The sequence below is a fragment of the Limanda limanda genome, chromosome 13 (assembly GCF_963576545.1).
Source record: "Limanda limanda chromosome 13, fLimLim1.1, whole genome shotgun sequence".
NCBI lineage: Eukaryota > Metazoa > Chordata > Actinopteri > Pleuronectiformes > Pleuronectidae > Limanda > Limanda limanda.
Genome location: NC_083648.1, coordinates 23,861,399 through 23,873,913, shown reverse-complemented (window position 1 = coordinate 23,873,913; position 12,515 = coordinate 23,861,399). Strand labels below are relative to the sequence as shown.

The window sequence follows — 12,515 nt, the reverse complement described above, 5'->3', positions numbered from 1 at the left end:
TTTGTTAATATTGTTTATATTTTATAGATGAAATTCTCAATTAATAATACCTAAAGATGTTTTTGATGTACCTTGATATGGTTTTTTTAACATCTTAAAGAAAGACTTTGATTCGAGGCCAAATTTTCAGGGATGTAAGATGTATTTGTTTTGGCTTCTTCAGATCTTGAGAGTAGCTTGTAGTAGTACTCGCAAAGCTGAAGCTGATGGAATTTCATTACTTTTGCGGTTTATTCCTTTCATCCAATTTCATGTTGATCTAAAGTGGTAAACTAAAGGACCCACATTGTCTACATAATATTTTAAATTTTTAGAAATGTTTCTGTTAAAATGTTATATTTATTTTGTACAGTTTCTAAATGTGTGCTCCCCTCCAACCAGGCGACTGAACTGCAGGGACAGCTGGACAGTTTGCAGAAGGTTGGTTGTTTTAGCTAGAATTAGCAATTTACAGCTACTGTGGTGTGATGACTGATCAGGTGTTAATAAGAACTTCAGCAAATCTTGTTTTTTCCTTTTATAAAAATTATGTAATTACATATAACATAGCTTTTAGTAATGTCATTGTATATAGGAAAAGGCTGTGAGGTAATAGTTTGACATTGCTATTCACATAGAATTATGTTTGTTTATTTATATATATATATATACGCATACAATCTGTACTTCCTTATCTTTTCTTAAATCAATTTTCTCCATATTTCCTCCTACTCCTCTATCTTCCCCTCATTCTCTTTTTATTGTTCCATCCTTGCCCTTGTGCTTTCACAAAATGTGTTTGCCCTACCTTAATATTCCTCTGTACCAGACTGTTGGTGAGCGTGAAGCAGACATCAAGCGTCTGCAGGAGCAGCTGAATGAAGCTAACCAGGCCAATGAAGCTACTCAAGCCACACAGGCCAAGAGTTTCCAGGCCAGTGATGCAAACACAGCTGGTGACACCAACAAGGCTCAACAAGAGGAGGTTGCTAAACTCAGACAAGAGGTACTTTTAAAAGTTAGCTTATACTCATACTTATCTGCTAAAGACATTGTAGATTTAATTTGACCTCAATAACATTAGAGGTTCATAGTATAGAATCTGTATTGTTTAGTATTCACGGACATCTAGTGGTGAAGTTTCATGTTGCAGCTGAATACCCCTCACCTCATCTCCCCTTCCAACCATGGAAGAGAACCTATGGAAACCTTCAGTTGTCATAACAACTTTAAAGGTGTTTACTTTGTTTGGGCTACTGTGTATAACATGTCAGCCTCTGTACAGAGGACCCTCTCCTGATGTAAATATAAAGTCTTTAAATATAAAGGGCCCATTCTAGGTAAAAAACAACAACAATTCTTATCATTTAAATGAAACACACCAATGAAAACAGCACTAGGAGTATTTTATACATTCAATTTCTGCCAATAGATATCTTTCAAATAAATCTTACATACTGCACCTTTAACTAAGATAAATGCCAAGGGATTTGTGGGTTTGGAAATTGAAGCAAATTGAAGTTAAGATGGTGGTGGGAAAATACATTATTCGTAACCAGTTTACAGAACAATAACAATGTTAAGTCTGATAACAGACCAATAAGGCTGGCTGTGTATCCATAGCATATGATAAACTAATAAAACATTTGGAAAAATAAAGTTTTTCAAAGACCCTTATGTATTTTTCAAGCCCTAGTAATGGTATTCACCACTTTGAAATCCCTTTAATAGCAGCACTGATAATGTTATATTTTTTCCTACAGCTTTTGGACTGTAAGAACAAAGAGGAGCAGCTGAGACAGCAGATTTCTGATAAAGAAGAAAAGACCAAGAAGGCCTTCATGGGAGCTAAGACCAAAATCAGCCAGCTCATCAGTCAGTTTCACCTGCACTTGCCCAGTCACCGACATTGAATTGAAAACATTAATACAACAAACAAGTACTAAGAAGCTAATCTGTTTGACTGGTTTAAGAGTGATTTGGATTTGTTTCCTCTGCATGTACATTTAGATGCCAAAGAGCAGCTCAGTAAGGAGACAGAAGAACTGAAACAGAACAAGGAGGAGCTGGAGGGGAGAGTAAACGCCCTCAAGTCTCAGTACGAAGGTCGACTTTTTCGCCTGGACAGAGAGCTGAGAGAACTGAGGGAGACACAGTCACAGTCTGAGCCCAGAGAGGAGCCACAGGACCAGAGTGGCTCTAAGGTACATGCATAACGGTGCATGGGCAGTGTGTGCCAGAAAGTCATATATTCTGCTGCCGCACTGTGTTGTTACAGGCCCACGTCTTTTAGCTCGACATGAGTGGCCTCGATTGAACCACAGCCAAGAACCTGCAAACAAGTCCGTTCCTGTAGACATCTCTGTGAACTCTCATTAATGTTGGATCATAGAGATTCCCAGATGGCTCCTGACGGGAGATTGTGCTGTTTTGCAAATAAACACCCACAAACCTAAAGCAGTGCTCCTAGAGGAAACAAGCCAGCGCAAAAATTGTTAATTTCCTCATATTCTTCTCTGGCTTTTTCCAGTGCTGAGATTATATAATTTCTCAGCAACACCTGTCGTTAAAGGAGTAGACTGCACAGTCACCATGCCTCAAGTAGTTGTGTTGTCACAGTTGGCTCTCGCATGCAATATTTTTAAATGCATGGTGATGATGAGTAGTCATTCAAATTAGTCTTCTGTGTCATATTTGTGTTGTGTTTTTCAGTTATTACCTTTTTGTATCTGTACTAAGGTGGTGGATCAGCCGAGATCCGCAGACCAGAGACAGATATCTTTGAAGAGTCCAGCCCAAGACAGAGGAGGGTAACTAATGGAGAGACACACACACACACACACACACACACACACACACACACACACACACACACACACACACACACACACACACACACACACACATACACAAACTTCAGTCTGTTTTGAATGATGTAAATAGGCTTTTTCATGGTTGCTTTATATAGCACTTCTCATATTTTATTCAGTGTTTGTAACCAGCCAGAAACCCAATTCATCTATTGAACAAACAAAAAATTAATTGTGATATTAACTTCACTGTTTCTCCATCAGCTCTAGTCTGTCTGATCCTCCCACTGCTAACATCCGCCCAACCCCAAGTACTCCATCTCCTGGCAACAAGCCCAGCCCCTCCCCTGGTAGCAAGGCCACACCCCGGGCCAGTATCCGGCCTATGGTTACCCCGGCAACCATCCCAATCCCGACACCTACCGCCACCGTCATGCCAACCACACAAAGTGACAGTCAAGAGGGTGAGAGAAAGACTAAATATAGTATAACTTTACTTGCACTGCACTTTTCAAACATAGTTACATAGTGCTTTACATAACAAGATAAAATACACAGTCTTGATAGAAATCCTTATCAGTTGTGAAATTATGTATGTGATGTGACTGACTGTAATGTCTGTCTATATAGTGCTAATTAGTACAGGAGTGGCTGTACACTCCACCACCTCCAGTCTGGTGAGCGCACCCACCTCTATAACTCAACCAACCAGCTTACAAGCCACAGCTTTTGTCCAGCCAACTCAGCAGCAGGCAGCCAGTCAGGAAGCAGGGTCCAGCATGGACACAGAGCGACCATCCACATCCTCTTCTCTGATTGGTGCAGGTAAAGAGAACCATGTCCAAACCCATATGATTAAAAGTCACTGCATTCAAAATTTCAAAGTTTTGAAATCTGGCTTTTCTGCCTCCTGCTGAATGTACGCTTTGAGTAAACGTTATGCTAACTGATATCCTCTGTGTATGTGTGTTTGTGTGTTTGGTGTGACCAAATCAGGTTCAAAGCGAGCCAGAGAGGAGGAAGAGGAGGAGCAGCAGCAGGAGGAGGAAGAAGAGGAGAGCAGACCTGAGAGTTCCCACACATCACCAACCACTAAAAAACTACGACTAAAACCATCAATAGCACTGGAGGTAAACACAAATACAAAGAGGGGAAAGTCGACCAATTGCATTCTCAAAGGCTTCTTCATTGATGGCTTTCAATTCCCTAATGTATTAAAGGCTGCATGAATAGGTTGCAGGTTGCCAACTCGTTATATTATCTATTGCGTTGTTTCTCTCCTGTTCATTTTCCCCTGCAACTACAACTAATACATTGCAAAAATGAAAGTAAGCAAATCAATGAAAAGGGCTCTGATTGGCTGCTCCCTTACTAAATACAAAAGTTCTTCACCACACCTTAACATCCTCATGGTATAATAACAGGTTGACACTTGATGCTAAAAATATAAACACAGAACATTGCCAGTTTCTAATATTGACCCAAAATTTACATTGGATGCAAGCTGTGCTTAATCTTTGCATGATTCTCCATATTTTAAATCCAATTGAACCTTTATCCCCATCTGCCAGCTCTCCTGTCAGCTGCAAAGTTCTGGAGGAGCTGAAAGACAGAAGCTGGAAATTAAATTTTTTACCAGATTTTCATATTAGAAAGTTTTTTAAAATACATATTTTCTCACATATATTTATGTCTCACACATCACGTTGGCTACACCTTTGAACACACACAGTAAAACTGAGAGCCTTCATTTCAATGTTATATACAGTGGTTCATAAATTCACGATAAATAGACAACAGGAGATTGGCATGCCTCAGGCAGGTTCTGCAGGGATGTTCTTGCCCAGTTACTCAGTTTGTGCGAGTTAATTCAAAGAGTCCATATCGCAATTATTGATACAACTGTTCTCCACTGAACGCAGAACAGAGCTTCAGTAATATTTTTAGACCCTCGCTTTGACCCGTGATCTACCCTTTTAGTCCCATTTTTATCTCAGATGTCTACAGAGAGTTGTTTGGCTTTTTTAACAGTTGGTTTGGCAATCATCACTGTTTTTGTCATTAATTAGATTTATTTCTACATGTTAAATTACAGCTGTGTAACGTTTTGTGTTTCAGATGGAAGGTGATGAGGAGATGGAAGGAGAACTGAGGGATGAGGGGGAACAACAGGATTCCCCAGATGACAGTCAGGTCAGACACTAATGGATCAACAAATATACTGTTTTTCATTGCACTGTTGAAATAGAAATGCTAATAGTTAATGTAGAGTTTGACTAGCGTGGATCTGGAAAAAAAATGCTGAAATGATGATTGTTTTTTATTACCACCTACAGTGTTCTAAAGAACCTGATGATGAATGTTTATTTGTTGTGCAGGAGCTTCCAGAAGAGGGTTTCCCCATTTTAGCAGAAGATGAGGAGGACATTGAAGAAGAAGGCGTGTCCCAGTCTGTCCCCTCTTACCAAATGTCGTCTCAGGGCTCCACTATAATCCGAGATGTCATTGTGATCGACACAGACAGTGAAAGCCGAGAGAGCAAAGATGGGGAGGAGAAGCAGGAGGACGAAGAGGATGAGGAGGAAGAGGAAGGAGATGAGGTGCTGCCTTCTTACTTGCAAAAAATGTTTTCATTCTATATCCATTGTCAGTAAATAACCAAGCATTCTGTGGCTGCCTCAGTATAAGGAGGAAGAAGAGGACGATGAAGATGAGGATGATGCTGGTGATGGTGAGATGAGGGGAGGAGATGAAAGTAATGAGAGGAGCGGGGCTGAAGACGAGGGAGAGGAGGAAGATCCATCAGAAGCCACCAACGCTGAGGAGGATGTGGGTGGAGCGTCGTCAGACTCCCAGCATGCCTCTGAGCCGCCGCAGAGCAGTGAGCAACACCTGTAGTTTGTGGATTTCATTTAATCTTCCTTCATTTTGAAATAAGCTCATGTGAGTCTCTCGTTATCTTCCAGGTGAAGGCAGCAGCAGCGCCACATCAGAGTCTGACCCTGTCCGAGACCTTGTACACCTCCCCCCAATTTCCTCCTCTATATCCTCACCCTCCTACTCCTCCCTTACACCCCGCTTGCCACACCCCCGTAGGCCCACACACTCCCTCCCACCGAGGCTTTACATCCAACCTCCAGCTCCAGAGCTGGGACCCCCACACATGCAGGTACGCATAAGCACCAATAGTTTGATCTAAACAAAAAAATGACCTGTCTTCATGCTACAGCTCAAACAGATGTGATATGATAATAATAACAATAATATTAATACCAAAGTACTTTACAAACAGAAAACAGAAAAATTAGATACACAAAGATAAAATCCATTTTATAAAAATGAGTCTTTATAGGAGGACACTGAGGTAGCTTGTCTTATTCTCAGTGGAAGCTTATTCCAGAGTCTGTTTCATGTGTTAACCGGGGAACCAAGACCAACAGCTGATATGCGGATCTGAGAGTAGAAGGAGCTGTGTACTGGTTTACGAAGTCAAAGGGGACAAGGCGCCTAAGAGATTTTAAACACTCACTATCTAAATATATTTTTCTTTCAAATTGAAGTGTCCCTCAGTGTTTGAAGTAATGACACATATATGAGTTTCAATATATTTAACACACACTGTGATCATTAGAGTTAATAACAGCACAATATGGCAGCTCATGGTGAAAGTGAAAACCCATGTTAATGTATGAGGACAACAAGGAGGGGGTTTAGTGGCAGTGGATTAAAAAAACATAAACCTTTGAAAGACATACGGGTTTATCCTGAAGACAACTGCATCATTCCATGATTTGTCTAAAGGTGGAATCTCTGCTTTACAGAGGATAGCTCATCAATCAGCTTTAGATCAATACTTATCCTGTCACAATTATGGAATGATTAATAATCACAAATAATTCATTACCACTGCTGTCCCATTTCTATGAAAATGCCCATTCTTCAGTAACACAAGCATAATTAGAAAGCTTTGCTAAAAATGCTATGCTATGCTAAAAATGGAACTCATAACATAAAGATGTGAAACTCAACATGAATAGAAAGGGGATGGTGATTTAGAGAGGTTTTTGTGTGTCCTCCTTCAACATGTAAAAGCCACACAAATTGTGGCTTTACACTGTGATTGTAAATCCTTCTATCTGGACTGCAGGGAGAGAGCATTTATTGCATTATTCTTTGTGTGTGTCAGGCCAAAAAAATATATTAAATCAAGATCACAAATTAAGTCATTCTTGAGCAAGAATCATACGTCTACGTTTTCCCCTCTAACGACTCTTGTAAAAGTACTAAACTTTTGTATTTTTTTAACATCAAAAAAGGAAACAAATAAAAACATGGAATCTGGGCCATTGCTCTGAAAAAATACTTCTTTATTTATTACTATACTATATTGTAGCAAATGTAATTATGATGCTGTGTCTTCGTTCATCAGAGACAGTCCTCTCAGCTCCGTAGAACATCAGTAGGACGTGGACTTCAACTCACCCCTGGAATCGGCAGTACGGTAAGAAGTCTAGTGTATACTCAGGAATTTAATGAAATTTGATTTATTTTGTTTATCTCTTTTTATTACGTTGTTGTTCCATGTAAATATTGAAGCTGAGCCTTTGTGTTTATATTGTTGCAGCAACATTTCTTTGATGACGACGACAGAATGGTTCCCAGTACTCCCACTCTGGTGGTCCCACACCGCACTGATGGCTTTGCTGAGGCTATACAGTAAGATCCACACAGTGTGAGATTATTCAGTCAGACCACACAGTGAAATACATAACATCCATAAATGTAATGATTGCTCAAGACCTACAATGTCAGATGAGAATGTTTATAATGGTTTACTTACCAGGAATTTAACAACCTGCATTATACGTTTTTACTGTTTTTAAATCCTAGAATCCCTGCATTTTCAAAAAGAGCAAAGTGAAACCCATCTAGCTTTTATTTTTTTTTCATAAATCTAAATGTTTTGTTCACAATATTTACACAAAATACTTCAGCAGTCCAAAGAATATATAAAAAAAAAAAAAAGACGAAACAATTTGTCCAAATCAGGTTCTTGAATACTTTTAAATTTTTTGGGATGGGGGAGGAAAATAATGAACACAAAATATCATTTCAGGATTTCTGTTGTTTGTATAATTGACAATGGTAAATGATAAAATGGTCCGTATTGATATAGTGCTTTTCTAGTCTTGATGACCACTAAAAGTGTATTTCACCCATTCACACACACATTGTGCAGCACTTTCTCTATCACATTACTCCCACACTGCTGCCAAAGCTTCTAGGGTTGATTGGGGGTTCACTATCTTGCCCAAGGACACACAGAATGGGGGAGACAGGGATTGAATCGCCAAACTTCTGTTTAGTCCTCACTCTCCCTTCTGAGCCACAGCCCCCAAAACAGCTTGTGCTATTTCCCCACATATTGTGAAATTAATATATTGCTCAACAGATTTACTGTACCTCATTGTTGTTAGGGTTAGGGTTAAATGTGTTCACCATTGTCACATACTGTACCATTTATCCAGCCATCTTGCCATTATTTATACCATTTACTCTGTAAGGGTCGAGGGGGGCTGGAGCCAATCCCAGCTGATATTTTCAGTCTCCAGTTAACCTTAGGTGTATGTCTTTGGACTCTGGGAGGGAGTTGAAGTACCTGTAGAATACCCATGCAGAGATAATGCAAGCACATTTACCATTCATAAATTGTTTTATCAATATTTCACTTAGATATAAGTAGTAGGATTAAAATCCCAGTGAAAACCTTCCCTGGTTGTTTGAAGTTTTCAGCCTCACTGTGCACTAAACGCACACTATTTAACCCCTTTTTGAAAATAAACTCAGCTATGAACCTATTTAGGATGAATTCCAAATGTAAGCCTTATCAGAGCTTTGTTTCACCCCCCCTCTCTGTCTTCTCTCTATCTCCTCAGTTCTCCTCAGGTAGCAGGTCTCTCTACCAGGTTTAGATTTGGTCCTCCGGAAGACCTGATGCCTCAAACATCAGCATCGCACTCTGACCTGGGACAACTGGCCTCTCAAGGAGGTACACACACACACACACACACACACACACACACACACACACACACACACACACACACACACACACACAGTATCACTTGATCTACACTTTTGTTTACATTTTTCAATTTCTTAACACTCACTGCTGTGTTGTAGGTTTGGGTATGTATGAGTCTCCTCTGTTCCTGGCTGCTCATGATGAAGATGGAGGAGGACGGAGTGTCCCTACCACGCCTTTACAAGTGGCTGCACCAGGTACGACACATACACACACACTCACAAACACTCTTTACAATATTACAGTTCTACAGTATCAGTTTCAAATATAGATGCTACATCATTCCCTGACTCTCAGTGACAGTCTTCACCGAGTCGCTGCCTTCAGACAGTGGTGACAACATGGCCTCACAGTCTGTTCCCATGGTCACAGCCTCCACGGGGATGGCTTCCGCTGCAGATGATATAGATGAGGTGTTCGTGGAGCAAGAAGCAGAGGGGTGAGTAACTTATGAGCAGTCAGGCCAGAGATGTCCTTATAAGCTATTGAGACTGACATCATAGAATTTATCTGAAAAATAAATCTGTGATTTTTAATACTAAAGAAACAACAATGTAACAAAGAGGTGTGCGATCACTGATTAGGAGATTTTTGTGAAAGTAAGTGACGCATTAATTATCCTCATGGTCAGGTGGATTACAGGATAAATATTTGGTGCTGTCAAACTGAATTCTGAATGTTTGATTCCAGACGAAGATTCTTTTTCAGGAGAAGGTCTCATCTAATCCTGTTTGTTTGTTGTCTTTAGACTTGGTATTGAGTCGTCTTTGGAAAGCCAGACAGACATGGAGTCAACAGGGCAGCAGAGTGATGATGCATCCCTGCCATCTACCAGCCAAGACCCCGGTAAATTCTTCAGTTTCGTGCCTCTAAATTTAAAACCAACCACTTAAATAACTTTATAAATCAATATTTTCCTGCCAGTGTAATACACTTCAGTGGCCATGGTCAAAGGACTGTGTTGCCTTTTTCAAACTCTACCCTGTTTCCTTTAGTGTCAATCAATCATACCCATAAAACTTCAGGAAGTTGTAAAACATTACTGTTATCCAGGTTATTATATGACCATGACAACTGTTATGTTGATAGGATCTTAGACCTCCATCATCCTTTGAGGTTTCTTCAGGAGGTCTTTCCATAGGCAGGGATCTCAAAATAAATGTCTGCAACTTTCTGATGCTCTCACACTTTTCCTGTTTTTGGATTGAAAATCTATTTCTATGTTTTAACAGTTTGTCTTGGTATTGCTTGTATCATATCCAGTCTCATGTCTCATGTCCGGCTTTGTTCGTAGACACCAGCAGTGTTACTCAGCGTCGTATGATGAGCAGCCAATCCCCGATCAGCAGCCTGTCAGGCAGAGGAACCAGAGGAGGGAGGGGAGAAGCCAGGATGTTTCTCAGCCGCAGAGGTAAGACACACAAACGGTCCTGGACGACTGGACTACAAACATCTCTGATAAGCTTGATGATCACTGATTCAACACTTAAGCATCTAGAGTAGACTGTAGTCACTCAGAATGTGATGACGTTGTTTATTGTAGTGCAATAAACAGAAAGCAGTCTTATGGACATTGTAGGAATTATATAGAAATAATGTCGATTTAAATTGCTCTTCTCCATTTATTAACTGTTTGCTTCTGTTTCTTCGCAGGGACTTACTCTCGGGGAGGAAGGGGAGGAGCCATGGGCAGAGGAGGCTTTGCCTAATGATGATGTCAGCAGCCTCAGTAATCTCATCCAATGAGGAAATGAAAAGAGGCCTAATTCCCAGATTAATAATTTTTTGTTTATCTTAAATCATTTGCTACAGTAATAAATGTTGTGTCCTATCATAATCAGCAAACACTCTAGAACTTAGAGACATGATAGCTTTCTTCACGTTTGTATATGATCCTCTCTCTGGTATGAGGTCATATTGTTAGTGAAATCCAGAATTTTTAATTGTGTTTTGATATTTTTGTTTTTATGTGTATTTCTTAATGCAGCTTTTGTCTTCTGATGTTACTTCCTCCATTTGTTCTATCAGGGCTGTTAATACACTTGTTTAAATAATAAAGTTGAATATTGAGTAGCAGTGATACTGGTTCAAGTCATTAGTCAAGACACTAAGAATGTGAGGATTTGCTGCTTTTATCAGTTTTATATTCTTGTTAATTTATTCTCTTGGTTGCTAGACCGAAACACATCTTTGTGATCTTGGCTTCGGTTATGGGAATTGTGATGAGGATTTTTAGCTATTTATTAGACTAAAATATATTATACAATTTTTAATAAATTGATGGAGTGTCTAATGTGTTTTACCCACAACACAACTGGCAAGAAAACTTTTGAAATGTATTTATTTTCCAGTAGAAGTTACTTCTTGCACTAATGAGCCAAACAGTATGACCACTCAGAGATGAAGTAATCAATATTATCTCACAACAGCCTATGTTAAGGTCTGGAATTTATTGAAATGGAGGTAAAACGTTGGTTCTTGTTCTGTTGTCAAGTTACTTGGAGCTGTTGATGACAATGTTTAGAGTATTTTGGCAGCTGGATGGTGATTAGAGGGTGTTTGGTTACAAAAAAATGCACATCTGGGAACTAAATGTAGAAGCCAACTTATCAACTTTAAGCCAGTAGTTTTAGAGCTGAAGCTTATTTGTCAGGTGTTTTCTACTAGAATTTCAGGTTAATTAAGTATATTTCAACATTTTTGTCTATTTCTTAGAATAATTAATAGATCTTGATGCAAATTCAAAATGGCACTAAAACATCCCATTCCCATCAGAAGGAAACGTTTTAACTTTAACAGCTAGAAATGCATAGTTACACATAGTTACAGTTGTAAGGGAATATACATCTCTATACAAACTGGACGAGGTCAATAAAAGCACAAACATCAGTCTGTCATCATACTGTTCCTCCTCATTCCCAAATATTCAGCTGTGAATTCTGCACTGTATAATAAAACACTCTTTAACAATAGCTGTACTGAGATGTCATGTCTCAGACACACACAACATAAAACACAGGTTATTAAAACATAGGCCTTAATCTCACGGTCAATTAAATCCATTACATAGAAAACACACACAAATTAACATTAAGTAGAATGGTTTATCTGAATCCTTACCCTTCATTATCCTTATAACTAATATTACAAAAATCCCACAATCCTGCTAAACTGAATGCAGGTTGTTTGTGTTTGTATACTGGTCCATGGAGATGCTGGTGAGAGATTTTCAAATTACAGGGATGCACAAGAAAAAAGACTGAAACAACACATTCAGATGTGAAGGTGAGAAATTAGCATTATTTTGGGCTATTGAGAGATTCTATGAAAATATAAAGCAAACTATATATATAGTATATATATTCACCCTGTGCAACCACTCTCCATTAATTTATGCCGCAGCAGCTCAGCTCTGTATCTGATATCTAAATATTACAGGGACACATTTTCTTTAATCACGGACTGGAGCACCATCTATTAGCATGTCAAATGTTATAGAATGTGATTTAAACATTTGCAGAAGCAGAAAATACCATTCAGCTCCACAATATGCTGTAAAACTGTTAATGAGGGAAACTGGGAAGGACGGAACGGACGTCCACACGCTTTTGTTTCCGGTCGGACTTTTTAAAAGATGAACT

General features: G+C 39.3%; 1 protein-coding gene across 1 annotated transcript in view; it reads left to right on the top strand.

Annotated features, from left to right (window-relative positions):
• LOC133017826 (nucleoprotein TPR-like) overlaps positions 1-10,926 on the top strand; it is a 33,634-nt gene extending 22,708 nt beyond the window's left edge. The window contains exons 36-55 of the mRNA XM_061084036.1: positions 382-420; positions 809-985; positions 1,743-1,854; positions 1,990-2,183; positions 2,719-2,789; positions 3,054-3,253; positions 3,420-3,614; positions 3,786-3,919; positions 4,908-4,982; positions 5,168-5,389; positions 5,472-5,670; positions 5,756-5,958; positions 7,219-7,290; positions 7,414-7,505; positions 8,726-8,838; positions 8,973-9,071; positions 9,172-9,313; positions 9,623-9,720; positions 10,169-10,285; positions 10,528-10,926. Coding sequence (XP_060940019.1) covers positions 382-420; positions 809-985; positions 1,743-1,854; positions 1,990-2,183; positions 2,719-2,789; positions 3,054-3,253; positions 3,420-3,614; positions 3,786-3,919; positions 4,908-4,982; positions 5,168-5,389; positions 5,472-5,670; positions 5,756-5,958; positions 7,219-7,290; positions 7,414-7,505; positions 8,726-8,838; positions 8,973-9,071; positions 9,172-9,313; positions 9,623-9,720; positions 10,169-10,285; positions 10,528-10,583 — 2,610 coding nt within the window. The 3' untranslated portion in view covers positions 10,584-10,926. The remainder of the gene's footprint in view (positions 1-381; positions 421-808; positions 986-1,742; positions 1,855-1,989; positions 2,184-2,718; positions 2,790-3,053; positions 3,254-3,419; positions 3,615-3,785; positions 3,920-4,907; positions 4,983-5,167; positions 5,390-5,471; positions 5,671-5,755; positions 5,959-7,218; positions 7,291-7,413; positions 7,506-8,725; positions 8,839-8,972; positions 9,072-9,171; positions 9,314-9,622; positions 9,721-10,168; positions 10,286-10,527) is intronic.
• Positions 10,927-12,515: the final 1,589 nt, after the last annotated feature.